The sequence below is a fragment of the Narcine bancroftii genome, chromosome 8, assembly GCF_036971445.1.
Source record: "Narcine bancroftii isolate sNarBan1 chromosome 8, sNarBan1.hap1, whole genome shotgun sequence".
Classification (NCBI taxonomy): Eukaryota; Metazoa; Chordata; class Chondrichthyes; order Torpediniformes; family Narcinidae; genus Narcine; species Narcine bancroftii.
Window position 1 is genome coordinate 5,923,531 of NC_091476.1, and position 16,033 is coordinate 5,939,563.

The window sequence follows — 16,033 nt, forward strand, 5'->3', positions numbered from 1 at the left end:
CACATCCATATATGTGCACCAACACATATATACACACACATGCATGGATATACGTGCACAAATTTACACAGGCATGCATATAAAAGGAAGAACATTAGAAATGTGAGCAGGAGAGGTCATTGGTTATTTGAGCTGGATGGACCATTCATTTAGATCACGACTGATCTACATTGTTATCTGCATTATCTCCATCCCCTTCGATTTTTTTTAACCATTCAGAAATTCACGCAACTTATTACATTCAATAACCGAGTATCCATGGACATCCAAGTTAGTGACTTCCCAAGACCCAGAACTTTCTCTTGGTCTTGGTGATAAACGGCCAGCTCATATTCCGCTACATGTCACAGTTCTGATACCGTACATAGAATTCACTTACAGATCTGCAATCATCCCAAAACATAGTGTCAGTGAATGCCCATACCCAGCATGTGCCAGTCTACAGTACCCTCTATCCTTGTATATCCACCCCACACTTCCATATGTGGCTGCTGTGAGACAACGACTATTCTCTTACTACCTGGCTCTGTCCTGATAGTAAATATTACTTAGAATAATAGGTGTGGCAGCCCCACAACTTCATTCAGCAGACCACTGATTTACTTTCATGACCCCAATCACTTGGGAGCCACCTTGCGGCTCACATACGAGCAACCCTCCAAATTCATAATGCTTTTCCATATGCTGCAGTGCCTGCTCAATCCCTTGCCAAAACCAGTGAATCAGGGAGGGAAAGCAGCAGAAGCAAAAAGGAGTAGAGAACGGGGAGAAAAAAAAAAGAGATGGATGATGAAGGGGAAAGCCAACGTAAGAAGACACTTTCAGTCCTGGCTGTCTGATTCAGACTGAAATGTTAGTGCCACAGTCCTAATACAATCTCAAGTTAACTTCCCTCCAATAGCAGAGACTGTGAAAGAACAGGGAAGCAATGAGAATCTGGACATAACTCACCTTTTGATATGCAATAATGCAAATTGTTATTGTGTACCATGCAATTCCAATCAAACCTGAAGGATAACTGGGCACTGACTGCAAATTGCATGATTTCTCTCATCTTTTTATTTAAATTTTTAATTAAAAATAATTAGATAAACAGCAGGGTAACAGGCCTTTCCAACCCACAAGACTGTACTGCCCAAATGCCCCAATTAACCTATAAACCCCAGGTGGGAGGAAACTGTAGTCCCTGGAGGAAGCCCATGCAGATTCAGGATAAACAAACAAACTCCCTATGGAGAGCGCCCCAGATTCGAACCTGGGTTGCTGGCACTGTGACATTGCTGCTCTAACCATAAAGCTAACCGTGCCACCCTAATGTTCCTCCTGACACCTTGATACTTTGGGACAGCAATGAAAAAGGACCCAGACCTCCTCACATAATCCACTTACCAGTCCCAAGTTCTTCTCCATGAGCCCATCAATCAAACTCCTATCAAGCCAGCTCACAGCCCCCAATCCAATCACACCTCCAATAAATCAACCAATACCCTCAGATCTTGACCACTGACATGTTGTCCCAAAGCCCCTTCAAACACCCTGCCTATTGAGCCCACTTCAAACCTCTCAATCCCAAGCATCACTTCCATCAACCCATCACACAAAGATTTTCTTAATTTCCCTCAAGCCCAACACAATAGCAAATTATACAAAGGAAAGATCTCTTATCATAAAATGCCTCTTTAGAGAATTTTGCAACAGCACAATTTTTATTGGCTAACTGCAAACCTAACATGCTGTCATAATAGTACTTGGTAACTAAAGTGGTCATTAGTATCCAAAATCCAAAGCCAATAAACAAAGTTAATTTTTCTTGTGCCGGATTAAATGATAGGATTTTATTTCAGATCATATGAGCGGAAATAGACTATTCAGCCCATTGAGTCTGCCCTGCCATTCATTCATGAGCTGATCCATTTTCCCACAAACCTACTCCCCAGCCTTTGATGTCCTGGCTAAACAATCTTATTCCTATCGATGTTTCCCTTAAATACACCCAATGACCTGGCCTCCACAACTGCCTGTGGCAACAAATCACACAGATTCACCACTTTCTGGTGAAAGAACTTTCTCCACATCTCTGTTCTAAGTGGATGCCCTTCAATCCTGAAATTGTGCCCTCTTACCGTAGACACTCCCACTGTGGGCAAAAACCTTTTTAACATTTTACCAGGTTAATCATGTGGATTCTTTACTATCAATAAAGTTGTATATTCTGCTCACCTCTATTACTTCCATAATAACTTTCTACATTCATATTAATAATAAACATATTTCTGAATCAGTTTTGATGGAATAATATTCTTTGGGTATTAATGCTGATGTACCATATATATGCATGTTGAATTGTTGAAAAATTTAGGGAGTCCACTATTACGTGTACTACTTTTGACTGCGTTAAGTACATGTGTCATTCAAGTCATTGGGATCGGATAGTAAGGCTGTGTTTGGGTGGTGGGAGCTTAGATGGGCAGAGGGGCGGCTGGGACCGGATGGTAAGTGTACGTTCGGACATCAGGAACTCGGATGCATGGGCAGGCAATGCGTGGTTAAGCCCACGTTTGGGGTGTTGTGAGCTGGAATGGGTGGATGGGGCCAAGGTGAGAGTCCACAGTAGAGGCGCTGGGAGATCCGGTGGATGGATGGCCTGGGCCGAATTGAGAGTCCACGGTCAGGGCGTCAGGAGCTTGGATGGGCGGGCAGCTGGAACCTAGGCGTGAGTCCGCAGTCGAGGCATCGGGAGCTCCAGTGGCTTGGGCCAAAAATAGGGGGGTTGACTTACATGGTATCGACTTTACACACGTAAATACAATAGTATTTTCACTGGTATGGTGGAATGATCATCTGACAAGTTTACTTTTGCAACTTTCAATGTAAGTGTGGATACAGGGATTTATAGTGGAATGAGCTGATAAGGATATGGGCAGATGTAGGTCTTGATAAGTGCACATGATCCAAGTTTTCCTTGATGCAAAATGAGGTTTTAAATCGGAGCAGAAGTAGTCTATGCAGTCTCAGAATTCGAGTTTGTCCATTCCCTTTTCATTCTAATTTCTTTTTACCTTGATGCAAAATTCTTAAATATAGTCAATAACACAAGACAATGAAAAATTTGTTTCCTGAAAAATTTGGGCATTCTTTATGGATTTGGGCTGTTGATCATGGAAATCACCTTAAGATTTTCCTATCACAGGCCATTTTCTTTTAAAGAATAACCTAATTTTTATGATTTCCTGTCCTATTTTAAGTCCACTTCACGCAGAGAAAACCATGAAGTGCAACGTGTCGTTGAAAATTAAATTTCTGCATTCGCACTTGGACATCTTCCCAGCTGATGTTGGTGCAGTCAGTGACAAACATGGTGTAAGGTTTCACCAGGACATTGCAACCATGGAAAAGCGGTATCGGGGCAACTGGAATCCAACAATGCTGGCCGACTATTGCTGGCATCAGATGCTGAGTACAAATGAACATCAGCAGCAAAACATTTTTAGGTCATTTGAACGAACACAACGTATCAGCATTATTATGTGATTGAACCTGCTAAATTCAATACAAGTTAATGTAATGTTTCTCCAATTTCCTACGTGATACAATAAATTTGAAAATATCCTTGTGTTCAGATTGAAGTTGTTTTCATAATCCCCAATTATTTTTACAGGAAGAAAACCATGTTATTAAACCACCACAATCTTCCTGAGGAAAGAAAACTTTACTTCAACTAGTCCAGTGATTCCCAACCTTTTTCTTTCCAATCACATACCAATTTATGTAATCCCTATGCCATTGGTGCTCTGTGGTTAGTAAGGGATTGCTTAAGGTGGGATGTGAGTGGGAAGGGAAGATTGAGAATCACTGCTCTAGACCCAATTGTTACTGAAATATTTTGCTTGGGAAAAATTGTCATTGGCCTATTTCCTTTGGAGTTCTAAAACAGTGGTTTTCAAACTTTTTCTTTCCACCCACATACTACCTTAAGCAATCCCTTACTAATCACAGGGCACCGATGGCATAGGGAATACTGAAAGTGGGATGTGAGTAGAAAGGAAAAGGTTGAGAACCACTGATCTAGTCTTAAATGGTAAACTCCTTCCTTATCTTGAGCTAAGCCATCTAATGGTGAGTTCCTCAGGCATAAGCCCCATCTTCATTGCTTGCATTCTTCCAATCCCTTCTAAGAATCGTATTTCAGTCCGAACCTTTTGTTCTTCCACATCACAGTGTTGGCCACAGCCCCATCTTGTTCAATTGCTTTTCATACAACTACATCTTCCCATCAATTTTCAATCTATCCAAAACAAATCACTTCTTAATGGAAACCAAGCCGCACACTGTACTCCTGGTGTATGCTCACCATGCTTCTGTCGAAATTCCAACAGAGTAGTATTGGGCCACCACTGGTCACTCTCAGGACACTATATTCCTCAAGACAAGGCTGTGAACTCACCAAGGGAAGTCCTACACATACCGTTGATCCTCTGGACCCAGCAATCCACAGACCCAGTGTTGCTGATGGACGCCACAGTCTCCATTCACTGTGTCTATGTCTCTAATGCCCTGCTTTTGACCATTATCTTGGTACTTTTTCCCTGGTCTTTTACATTTTGAAATTGCCAACAGTTCAAGTGTGCAAGAACATGGTTCAGATTAATTAATGCACAGTGTCCTGAATAAGGTTCCTGAACCGCATCAATTGAAATTCTTGCCTTCACGCTTTTTGCCAGATATTCAAATTTATGCATGTCTCAGGGAACACTTCAAACATTGGAGTTGAATTTTGGTCTTACTTTCTCAAACTCCCATTGTACAATCCACTTTTTGTTTGCCTTTGCTTATGACACTGGTTTCTATGTGAACCATAACAATGGATTCCTTCTCTACCATGTTAAGTTCACCTCTGACCTGAACCCTGGCACTGGACCTGTTAGTTGCAGCTGCAGACAATAGCATCTATTCCCCTGATTCTACTGACCCCTACCACACCTCTTTGATTTTACTAGCCTCATACAACATGACGTCATGATCAAACCCTCACAGATCCAGTGACATGTTCAATCCCAACATCTAATGTTGTATGTGGCAAATTTGAGTGTTTGCCCTTCGAGCATGTGACTTCCTTCTGGGCATTTTGGTTTCCTTCAACATCCCAAAGGTTAATTGGCTACTGTATCTCCCTCTTCTGCCCAAGGGTGGGAAGATGGAGAGAATGCAATTGGACTAGTGTAGGATTAATGATGACCAGTGTGGAAATTATGCCCCACAGATATATGCGGTATGACTGTGTAACAGACGACCCCTTCTCCCTTCAGCAAAATGAATCAAAAGGAGACCTAATAGGCAAGGGTGAGAGAGAATGAGTTTGAAGGGTGCAAGGAAATAAGAGGAGGATTGGATTCGTGTACAGAGACTAAATGTGGACTTGATGGGCCTTCTTATGTATCCAGTGAGTACAGACCATTTGTTATTCTTTTGTCCACCATTTGTTTGCCAGGAAAATAATTAGCTTTAGATTATGATATTCCTCTTATGGCTCCTCTTTTCCCTGGTGATACAATAAGTTTTCAAGAAGTGTGCTGAGATTAACTGATTGTAGCCATTTAAATCAGGAATGGGAGAATGCAAAGGAGAAATGGACAAAGTCTCTAAGTCCTAACTGGTATGTAGTAGGCCTAATGTAAAATACTCAAAGATTAGATTTTATTTAAACTTTAATTTAGAGATACAGCACGGTTACAGGCCTTTCCGGCCCTCGAGATCAGGCTGCACAAATACACCAAATAATCTAAAAGCTATGTATGTTTTTGAAGGGAGCGAGGAAACTAGAACTCCTGAAGGAAATCCATGCCAACACGGGGAGAACACACAAACTCCTTACAGATGGCGGTGGATTCGAACCTGGGTCACTTGCGCCATAATAGCTTTGTGCTGATCATTTTGTCCTGCCGCAGTCCAAAATGACCCACCTGTGTGGTCCAAACGTCAGGTTTGCCTTGTATTGACTGCAAAAACTGTACAGGACTTCCCTCCCAACCCACAGTCCTGAAGGTTTTTTGCTAACATTCCTGACTGGGAAATAAAACATAAATCCCAAGCCCGACAAGAGCCAGTAAAGTTTTCAAGTTGCCTGCCCATTAATGAGGAGACAACCAATAACAACAGCAACTTCCACTGTGCAAACGACTTTGACTGAGCAAACTGTCCCCAGGTGTTTCACAGGAGTGTTACCAAAAAGATATGCAGTCAGTGGTCAAAGATTTGGGTCTTCAGAATGACTTTAAAGGAGGAAAGAGGTTAGTTGAGGTGCAACTATATTCAGAGACGAGCATAAGGCCAAATTAGCGGAATTACATTATTTTATTAGGTCATAGGGCTGAATAAGATTGCAGAGAGTTGAGTCTCGTGGAGGATTTAATAGCGATGTAGTTATGAAGCACACAATAGCTAGAAGCTTAGATCTTCCTGCTCTATGTTTGCAAAGAAAGAATGGCTACCAGCTCAAAGTACCGGGTACAACTTCAGGGTAAAAAAAGGAGAAAGCTGAAAGGAGAAGGAATAATAATTTTTCAAATGTGAACAGTTAATCATTGCTTGCAATGTTACACAATTGAGGAAAATGCCCATTTCATGACAGGTTGAAAGAGTGTAGATAATAACGCGTCACTCCATTAGTCCAGATGAAACATAGCATTTTAAACACTCTTCACAACAATGTGTACTATAGCATGCAGAAGAGAAGACAGGAAACAACTCTGGGTGCAGTTATCCAAGTTACCACTGCAGAATACAGTTGTAACATGCAATAATAGCCCTGAGGCCTTTTGGCAATGTTGGTGAGGATGCCGTGTTTCCTGCCATCATTGCCAAGATAACCTTTTTGTAAGCATTCTGGCCTCTCACCTCCCTCTGTCTCAAGGGCGCCTTCACCAGCAGATTCCCCGCAGCGTGAGTCACCTGTGGCGTCCAGGCAAAGGACGTGAAATAAATCAGGAGGGACAGGAACAACAGTGGAAAAGTGCTTGCTCTTTCTTTAAATGGCACCATCTGATTGGAACAAATCGGTAACCTCGTCTCTAAAATCCTTTTCCACACACCAAATATCATATTCTTTAAATTCAGTGTAATCTGCTTTATACCAAATATGCAAATCCATAATATGTTCCCCTTTAGACATATTGCCTGCCACCTGGAAGGTAAAACATAATGTCCAGACTCTGACGCATGAAGAGGTAAACAAGAAGTCTGCAGATGTTGGAAAACTGAAGCCACACACAAAGAAAGTGTGGGAGGAACTCAGCATCCATGGAATTCATTCCTGATGGAGTTTCAGGCTGAATCATTGTCTGCCTATTGCTTTCCATGAATGCTGCCTGACCTTGGAGTTCGTCCAGCACTTTGGTTATGTACCTACTCCTGAAACATTAAGTTTGCTTGGGGCTTCTTTATCCACCCTAAGCATGAGTTATATTTGGATGCTATAACTGATGAGGGAAAAATGCATCAGCCAAGTTCCTTTTCCCAAAGGTGATTCATATCGGAACTGAAGATTATTGGACATATATGACAATCACTACTTTGAAAGAGGAGATAGAGCAATTCGTGGGAACCCGAGGGAAAGTAGTCCAATGTTGGGGATAAGAAAGGTCATACAATTCTGACTCAAAAGATGTAGCAGAGAGGCTTGGGAGTGAATATAGTAAAAGGTCCAAAAAGGAATTGGCCTTTGGATTCCACAAAGCAATAAATGAAATTAATGCAGTGAACGTAACAGGTGAAACATAGAATTGTTAACACCCTTTCCATGACCATAGAATTTTAGAATGACAGAGAAGGATGAATACAATCATCCTGCCCCGTTCATTTGACCCCAGTGCTGCCGCTTTGGAAATTCAAGATTCCTTTATTGTCAAGTGATAAAACTGGCGTAACTTTACATAAAATTTGCTTTATAGATTCGTTACCAGCAGAAATTGTTGGGCACCTCTTACAGTCAGGGAAAGAGAAACAAAAGAGAGCCCCCCCATCCTCCAGAGTCACTGAGTGTCTGTGGATTCCCCTGCAGTCCTCCTGTGGCCTCTGTATCCACACACACTCCAGTCCAAACCCAAGCTCAAGATTTGAACCTCCGGCACGATCAGGAAGCCTTCAGTGCCCTCAGCACCCTCTCGCATCCCGGCTATTATACCTGGTACCCCTTGAGCCAGTCTCCTGCAGTCCGCAGCCTACTGGGCGTCCTTTGACCGCCGTCGCCAGCTGCCTGCAGCCTGTATGGGTTCCTTGCCTCGAGACTCCAACAGCCTGCTGTCTGTAGATTCTTCAGTCACAGAGCTCCTCACTGGTCCCTGTCCCATGGATTATCTCCTCTGCTTCTCTATCTCAGACGTGGATTAGTCTTCCCATTTTCTGGTGCTCTGCGCCAGTCTCTGCTTCACCTTAAGGATGCTGCCGAACATTAGCACCTCCATCTTGGGTCCAGATGCAGGATTTTAAAATAAACCACCATCAGCTCCTTTAAGTGGCCTGTATGAAGCCGTCAGTAGCTGGATTGGCCAGGCAGTTGAACTCTGTGGAGGAGCGCTGCGTCTCCTCTCCTCGTCCTCCGCCGGAAGAGTGTTATCTCTGTCACATTCCACACAATAAGCTCCTTTAGCCTCTCGAGGCTTAAAATCCTTCAGCAGCAAAAAGAAACATTTCCACCAACACTTCAAGAACTCATCTGATGGTTGCTGGGGCATATCCTTTTTTTTTGACTATAGTCTGAACCCCAGAATATATCGAAAAAAAAACCCCATTGTATAAGAAAAATAAAACTATTATATATAAACTCAATATCGTAACAGTCAAAGAGAGAAAAAAAGTAGTAAAAACAATTATAACATATGTCTAATAGAAAAAGATTTTGGAAAAAAGTAAATATTATACTATTCTACAAATTCTACCTCCTACCCTTCTAAGGTTACCTGCTAAGATGGTGGACCCGCGGGAAGCGAAGGAGCAGAGATGCAGCTCTCTTGTGGGGCCCAGCCGCCCAGTCGACTCCCATTGGCTCCGCACGGGCTCCGAATGTCCCGTGGACGGAGCCAATGGTGGTTTTATTTGAAATCCCGTGTCCATGGATCTGCGCCCAAGATGGCGGCGCCTATTAATCAGCAGTAGCCACAAGGGGCTGCAGACTCTGGGGAAGAGGAGGACTGGAGCGGGGCACCAGACAACGGGAAGATCACAGCCTGTCTGAGAAGGAAAACCAGAGGAGTCGACCTGTGGGGACGGTGACCGCAGCAGCAGACCAGTGAGAGGGTTCTGGGGCTGAGGGACCAGTGCATGAGGTGGGCTGCTGGCAACTTGAGGCAAGGAACCTGCGGAGGCGGCTGTCGGGAGGTTCGCGCTGGACCGTGGACTGCTGGACACTGGCTCGAATTGGCTGGAGGGGTACCAAGTATCAGAACCGGGATGCGAGGAGTGCCGAGAGTGCTGGAGGGTCCCTGACTGTGTTGAAGGTTCAGATCTGGAGCTCGGGTTGCCATTGCTTTGGACTGGACTCTGTGTGGCTGCAGAAGCACTGGAGGTGAATCTACAGATACTTGGTGACTCGGGGGTAGGGGGGGGGGGGAAATCTTTTGCTTCTTTCTCTCTGACTGACTAAGAGGTGCTTAAACAATTCCTGCCAGTGGCGAATCTGTCTGCCTTGCAGGAGACAAAGAGAAATTTCGTGTAAAATTACACTGTTTTATTCCTATGACAATAAAATGAATCCTGAATCACATTTTACTAACATTAAAAAAATACACAAATTCACAAAACAAGATATAAGTGATCTTATAAATTATGAAAATAATTAATAAAAAAACCCCATAAACCTAGAAAATTTAAAGGCTTTACAATAGAAGAGCATCTGATTTTTTTTCAAAGTTAGGCACGCCATCATATCGGATACAAGTATGAGTAGGAGGGACAGTATCTTTCCATCTCATCAATATTGAACGTCCAGAAATAAGGGAGGCAAAAGAGTTGACATGGGATTGAGATCTAATTAAATTAAATTCACTTGTCTTAGTTGATCCAAAAAAGGCAATTATGCGATTAGATATCAAAGATATCTTTCCCAGAAATGGAAAGAGAGGAACAAGACCAAAATATTTGTATCAATGTACCTTCTTCAGTCTTAAATCTGTCACATTTCAAGGAAAAGTTAAGAGTAAAATTTAGCTAACTGAACTTTAGAGAAGTAAGCTCGATGTACTACCTTAAATTGTAAAAACGAATGTCGGGTACAGAACCAAGATGAATTTACCAATTTTAAGATAGAATCCCATGTAGTATCCAAAAATGAAAGACTTTAATAATAAATTATAGATAGCTGATAACAACTTTTAAAAAATATTTAATTAAAATTTTATCCATACATGTAATAAAAAAATACAATAATCAAATATTAATATCAATTCAATTATACACAATGGTATAAACCCCCAAACCCCCTCCCCCCAGAGTAAATCCCCAAATAAAAATAAGGAAATAGATAAAAAGAAGAAAGAAGCAAAGAAAGAAGAGATAAAAAAAGAAAGATAAAGAGAAAAGACCTGATTGCCAAGAAGACTCCGCCCATCACAGGGTTTTAACCATTTACATTTTAATTCTTCCAAGGTGGTTCTCAGTTTAAGGAAAATATCTATAAAGTTAAACCTACAGTTTGTAAATAGAGGTACCAAATTTTCAAAAAATGCATCATATTTATTTCTTAAATTGTAAGTAATCTTCTCAAGGGGAACACAACATTTCTGTGTTCAATCGCTCCATACCCAAATGAGAGTCTGATTTCCATGTTACTGCTAAAGCAATCTTTACAAATGCATTTTGATATATAGTTAATTTCAATTTCAGTCTTATCCCTACAATATTACCTAATAAAAACATTGCATTTTATATCCAAATAGGAACAGAATTAATATTTGGTGAGAGGGAAACCCCTTTGTTGAAACATTTGATTAATACCTGGTATAAGATAAACAATGAAATTGGAACGAGGGGGGTCATGTTATCTAAAATGACTCTGACTGAAAATAGACTTATTCCATTTACAATAGATAATTAATTTTTAAATATTTGGTCTCATAAAGGAATTAGATATATAGAAGATTGCTATAAAAGAGGAAAGTTCATCTCATATGAGCAATTTAAACATAAATAATACACTTTTTGGTTATTACCAGCTAAGAGCATATTTAAGAGATAAATTGGGTCCAATAATGTCACTACTGAATGTAGTTTTGTGGAGATGCTGATAGGTAATAGAAATATAAAGAAATTTACTTCAGCCGTGTACACTTTATTGCAAAATGGAACTCCTAAGCAGGGGAATCCATAGGTCCGGACAGAGATGGGAGGCAGATTTAAATATTAATATTGATGAACAAAATTGGTCGGAGCTATGTCGAGACAGTATAACAAATACAATAAAAGAAACTGCAATATAAATGCAAGGTATTTCATTCTGTTGGGAACAATAAGGAAGCCCGAGATTCCTTGGAAAGTCATTGGCTTCAGTGAGGAAGAGGGACAGGATACAGGTACCAAAAGTAACTAATAATGAAAGCGTCTACATCCACAGGGAGAGAATTGAGAAGCAAAGAAGGTACTTTCAACATGTGGAAACCTCCTTAGATCAGTTCACAGAACAGTTCTGGACCTGATACATAGACGCACTGGAGAAGATACAACAATAATATCAAGATTGAAAGATTACATCTGTCGGAATGTATTGAACAGATTAGGTTAATTAAGATGGATATTACGATGTTTAAGTCACTCTTAAATCCAATCCAGATTTTAGGAGAATCTGTTTCACCCTAAAAAGTGAAAAAACATTACCACAAAAAGCAGTTGAGGTGCATTGTACAGATTTCAAGATTCAATTTTTTATCATAGTAATAAAACAGTCTTGTTTTGCATGAAATTTCTTCTTGCCTGCTGCAAGGCAGACAGATTCGCCACAGGCAGGAATTGCCTAAGCACCTTTTACAGTCGGAGGCAGAGAAGCAAAAGAGAGTCACTGAGTGTCCGTAGATTCACCTCCAGCACCTTCACAGCCCCCACAGCCACACAAACTGTTGGCGACCCGAGCTCCAGATCCAAACCTCCGACAAGGTCAGCAACCCTTTGGCGCGCTTGGCTCCCCCTCTCATCCCGCTTCCAATACCTGGTACTCCTCCGGTCAGTTCAAGCCAGTCTCCATCAGCACACAGCTTCTGTGGGTCCCTCGCCTTGAGTAGCCACATGTGCTGGTCTCTCAGCCACAGAGCCCCCTCACGGGTCTGCCGCCGTGGTCAGTCCCTGCTGGTTGTCTCCTCTGCTTCTCCTCCTCAGACGGGGGCACGATCTTCCCATCCTCTGGTGCCCTGCTCCAGCTCTCCGCTTCACCGGAGTCTGCAGCCGCTCGTGGCTGTTGCCGATTAATAAGCGCCACCATCCTGGGCACAGAACCTGAGGTCACAGGATCTGAAATAAAACCATCATAGGCTCCCCTCAACGGGCCGTTCAAAGTCTGTGCAGAGCCGACAGCAGGTAACTGGGTAGCTGGACCCCATGGGAGTGCTGCATCTTCACTCCCTCGTTCCCCGTGGGTCTGCACCAGGGGCAGTGGTGCCATAACAGCTGCACCCACAGCACCGCCATTTTGTATAATTTATTTCGAAATTGTCATTATTTTTTGCCAAGAATTACTGTAACTTCGTGATAACTTGCATTGTGGAATTTTCAGAATTTGAATTGAATACCGTGCTCTCTCCCCACTCACCCACCCAAGCCACGCTCTCTCCCCGCTCGACTCCCTCTGTCAAAAACTCTTTCATTGGGGGTCGCTGAAATTCTGCTGGAGGGCAATCCCTGTGCAGTCTCCTACCACTTCACCTGGACTCCCGGGGAGAAGCGGGGTCCTCGGGCTCCTGGGCAGGATTGGCGATGGCAGTGGGGAGGTATCGGGGATCGGCAAACATTTATGAGAAAGAGAATAAACAATGAGTGAAAAGGGAAGATGTTGTTTGGATTTAAGTGAAGACAAATGATAGGGCTCATTGAGAGTATAAACACAAGTTTAGTTAGGCTATTCCTATACTGTAAATCACATATTTTTGTGTATATTTGCCAGGGAATTTATGCTCTGACCATAACTTTTGTTGGTAATTTTGCCAGATTTCTCTACAACTCTAGCTGGAATTCTCTAGTATCCATTGGGATACTAGAGACTTGGCTTGGTTCTTCTGCTTGGTCAAGCAAAGGGAAGCACCTCTAGACTATTTCCCATGGTCATTGATGTGATTAATCTTCAGTGTAATCTGAACAGGAGTCTTGCTACTGAGAGAGCTGCCATGTTTCTTGGGACAAGACGTCTGGCTTATGGACTTCCAGATGGATTGCAAACAATTTAAACAGGAACATATTCAGTATCTATACTTTGGAATAATTGTACATTTCAATCAGGATGTCAAAACTCATTAATCTAAACCCACTGCACAAGTACCACTTCATTTCAGATGCAAATTACAAACAATATTTTTCATCTTCCCCACAATTTGAAGCTAATGGATTGATATTTTTTTGTTGCTCACCATTCAACTTATTATTCTATGATATAGCATGTGTTAATTTGCCTAGAATTACATGAAGAAACTGCAGACTGTAAATATTATTTGGTCATTCCATCACTGATGATCCATTAGTTTATACCATTGCCCTATGCCATCTACAAAAACTGAATTTCCTGAAGAACAGAAACAAGTGGAACATGGCTTGTTGGTGTCCATACCTCGCAATCCCGGATATCCAGGTTGTCCTGGCCTTCCATCAAATCCTGGATCACCTGGGGGTCCTTGGAAACCTGGAGGTCCTGGGAGTCCATTACCTGGCTCACCTCTTTCTCCTGGGGGTCCCTTTGGACCTGGGTTGCCTGGGAGTCCTTTAACACCTGGAATACCAAATCCACGGTCTCCCTGTGTAACATAAATTCAAAAATCAGACATGCAGTGAAATCATATTAGCAACAACACTATTCCAGGACCATTTAAGATCTATCTGCACAAACTGTGAGTGTGAATATTTACCTAAACTTTTACATTTATTATCTTTTTCTGAAATGCAGTAAGTTAATTTATTCTTCATATTTGTTGGTGATATTTGATATATCTGTGAAGTTGCAACAAGAATTTCAATGCATCTGCATACTCAACTTAGGTATATGAAAGCAAAGTCTCACCTCATCTCAAAATGGAAAAAAAATACTTAGCCTTGTAGAACCCAGAGGACAAATCTGACAGCTGTTAAATCCAGGTTCTGGATCACTGGAATCATCTCCCCAGACCCTCAAATATAAATTTTCTGTCTATAAATTCTACCCAGTTTCAATGTAGGTAGGAGTTCCTGAGGATAAGAGCTCATGTACAGTTTATCAAGTTGTTCGGCTACACGGACCAGGAAACTTCCAAATTATGCTGCGCTGGCTGTTACATTGATGACTGGGATACTATGAATGGGGTCCAATTCCACTTGGGATAGGATTATCTCCATTACTTTAGCAGCAACTGCAGTGATGCACATTTGAGGGTGGTCGAGAACATATTTGGCATTGTTTGTCTTCTTCAGAATAGAATAACCAACAATCCATCATTGTTCAGTAAAATTTGGCCATTTTGGAAGAAAGAAGGTCAAACTTGACATCAGTAACCATAGATATTACTTAGGTTCTAGAATTTGTCTGTGATGAAGTCAATGAAAAGGACGGTTTGACTTGCAGCTGGCATTCTATCTTAAGCTGCCCAGATGAATTTCTACTCCTTTGTATGTATTGGCTGAAGGGATCAAAACTATGGTAAAGATGGTCAAAATATTCAAATTTAGTGCAAAACATATCAGAGATGTACTATGGCTGAAACTTTATAAAGGTTACCAGCTGATCCAAAGGGATGAAAATTATGACAAATAATATTATTCACCTCTTCAACCAAGCAGAAAGCTATTTTTCAATAGGCTTAATGAATTCTTGAGTTAGTTGCAGTATTCGCATTTGTCTGATCTCCAAGGGTTTAGTTCTAATATCAAGAGTTCATTGATGATTTCAAGCTGCTATTAGTCCAGAAGGAAATGGCAGAAAGATACAGGGCATTTGACAGCATCTGTGGGGAATGAAAGAGTTCGACTTTCAGGTCGATGTTCTTTCATCAGAACTGATAAAAGATCACTGATGTGAAACGTTAACTCTATTTTCTCCCTCCACAGATGCTTCCTTATTTCCAGTGCATTTCAACTATTTTCTGGTTTTCTTTCAGATTTGCAGCATCTCCAGCTTAATGTTTTGAATGGAACGCCTGTATTGCTAAAAATCCAAAATAGGTTTTGAGAAAATTTTGAAAGTCGATTGATAGTGAATTAGCAGTGTCAGCTACTTCAATAAAATGACCATGTCTCTTTGTTCTTCCCTTCTTCTCAATGTCATTTTAAAAATCACTTTCTTTACAAATGAGAGTACATCCCATGATTTAATTCAACAAACAAGCAGGCTTGGCATGCTCCCTATGTCCTGTCAAGCCCATTCTTAAAAAGACTACTTGGAAGCAGTCAATAAAATTGATGTTGTCCCATTGCTCTCCTTCAGTACCAGTTAAGAAGCACTGCATCCTCTCTTAACAAGGCAGCCCCAGCTTATGGTCAATAACAGCAAAATTGCAAATATGGCCAAGTGCCTGGTTCAGCCATTTCAATGGAAGCCCTAGGCAACTTCCCCACCCCGGGGCCTCAGCACATTTCAGTAAAAGCCTTGTCTTCTTTTCACCTCATATAACATAAATATCTTTTATGGGGTTTTTTAATGTAGTTGGGAGGAGAGAAGTATAGAAGAAACCAAAACTTGATTGCTTCACAATGAAGGGTGCCCATAAACTTTGAGCAGAATACTCAGGGGCTCATAGATGAATAAAGGTTGAGAGTAGCTGGCCAAGTTTCGTGATGTTCCAAAATTCTGCTGCACCAAATATCAGAGGATTACTAAACC

The 16,033-nt window shown here is 41.6% G+C and overlaps 1 protein-coding gene and 1 long non-coding RNA gene across 6 annotated transcripts in view; one reads left to right on the top strand and one right to left on the bottom strand.

The window, feature by feature from the left end:
- col4a6 (collagen, type IV, alpha 6) overlaps positions 1-16,033 on the bottom strand; it is a 350,543-nt gene that overhangs the window by 61,837 nt on the left and 272,673 nt on the right. For 4 of the 5 annotated variants that reach the window (XM_069892746.1, XM_069892748.1, XM_069892749.1 and 1 more), the window contains 2 exons: positions 13,796-13,979; positions 6,895-6,948 (listed from right to left, as the gene is read on the bottom strand). In XM_069892746.1, coding sequence (XP_069748847.1) covers positions 6,895-6,948; positions 13,796-13,979 — 238 coding nt within the window. The remainder of the gene's footprint in view (positions 1-6,894; positions 6,949-13,795; positions 13,980-16,033) is intronic. The other variant, XM_069892747.1, reaches the window with a different exon arrangement.
- Positions 14,767-15,461, top strand: LOC138740301 (uncharacterized). Its single transcript, XR_011342811.1, has 2 exons — positions 14,767-14,854; positions 15,312-15,461. It is a non-coding gene; the product is annotated as an uncharacterized lncRNA (long non-coding RNA).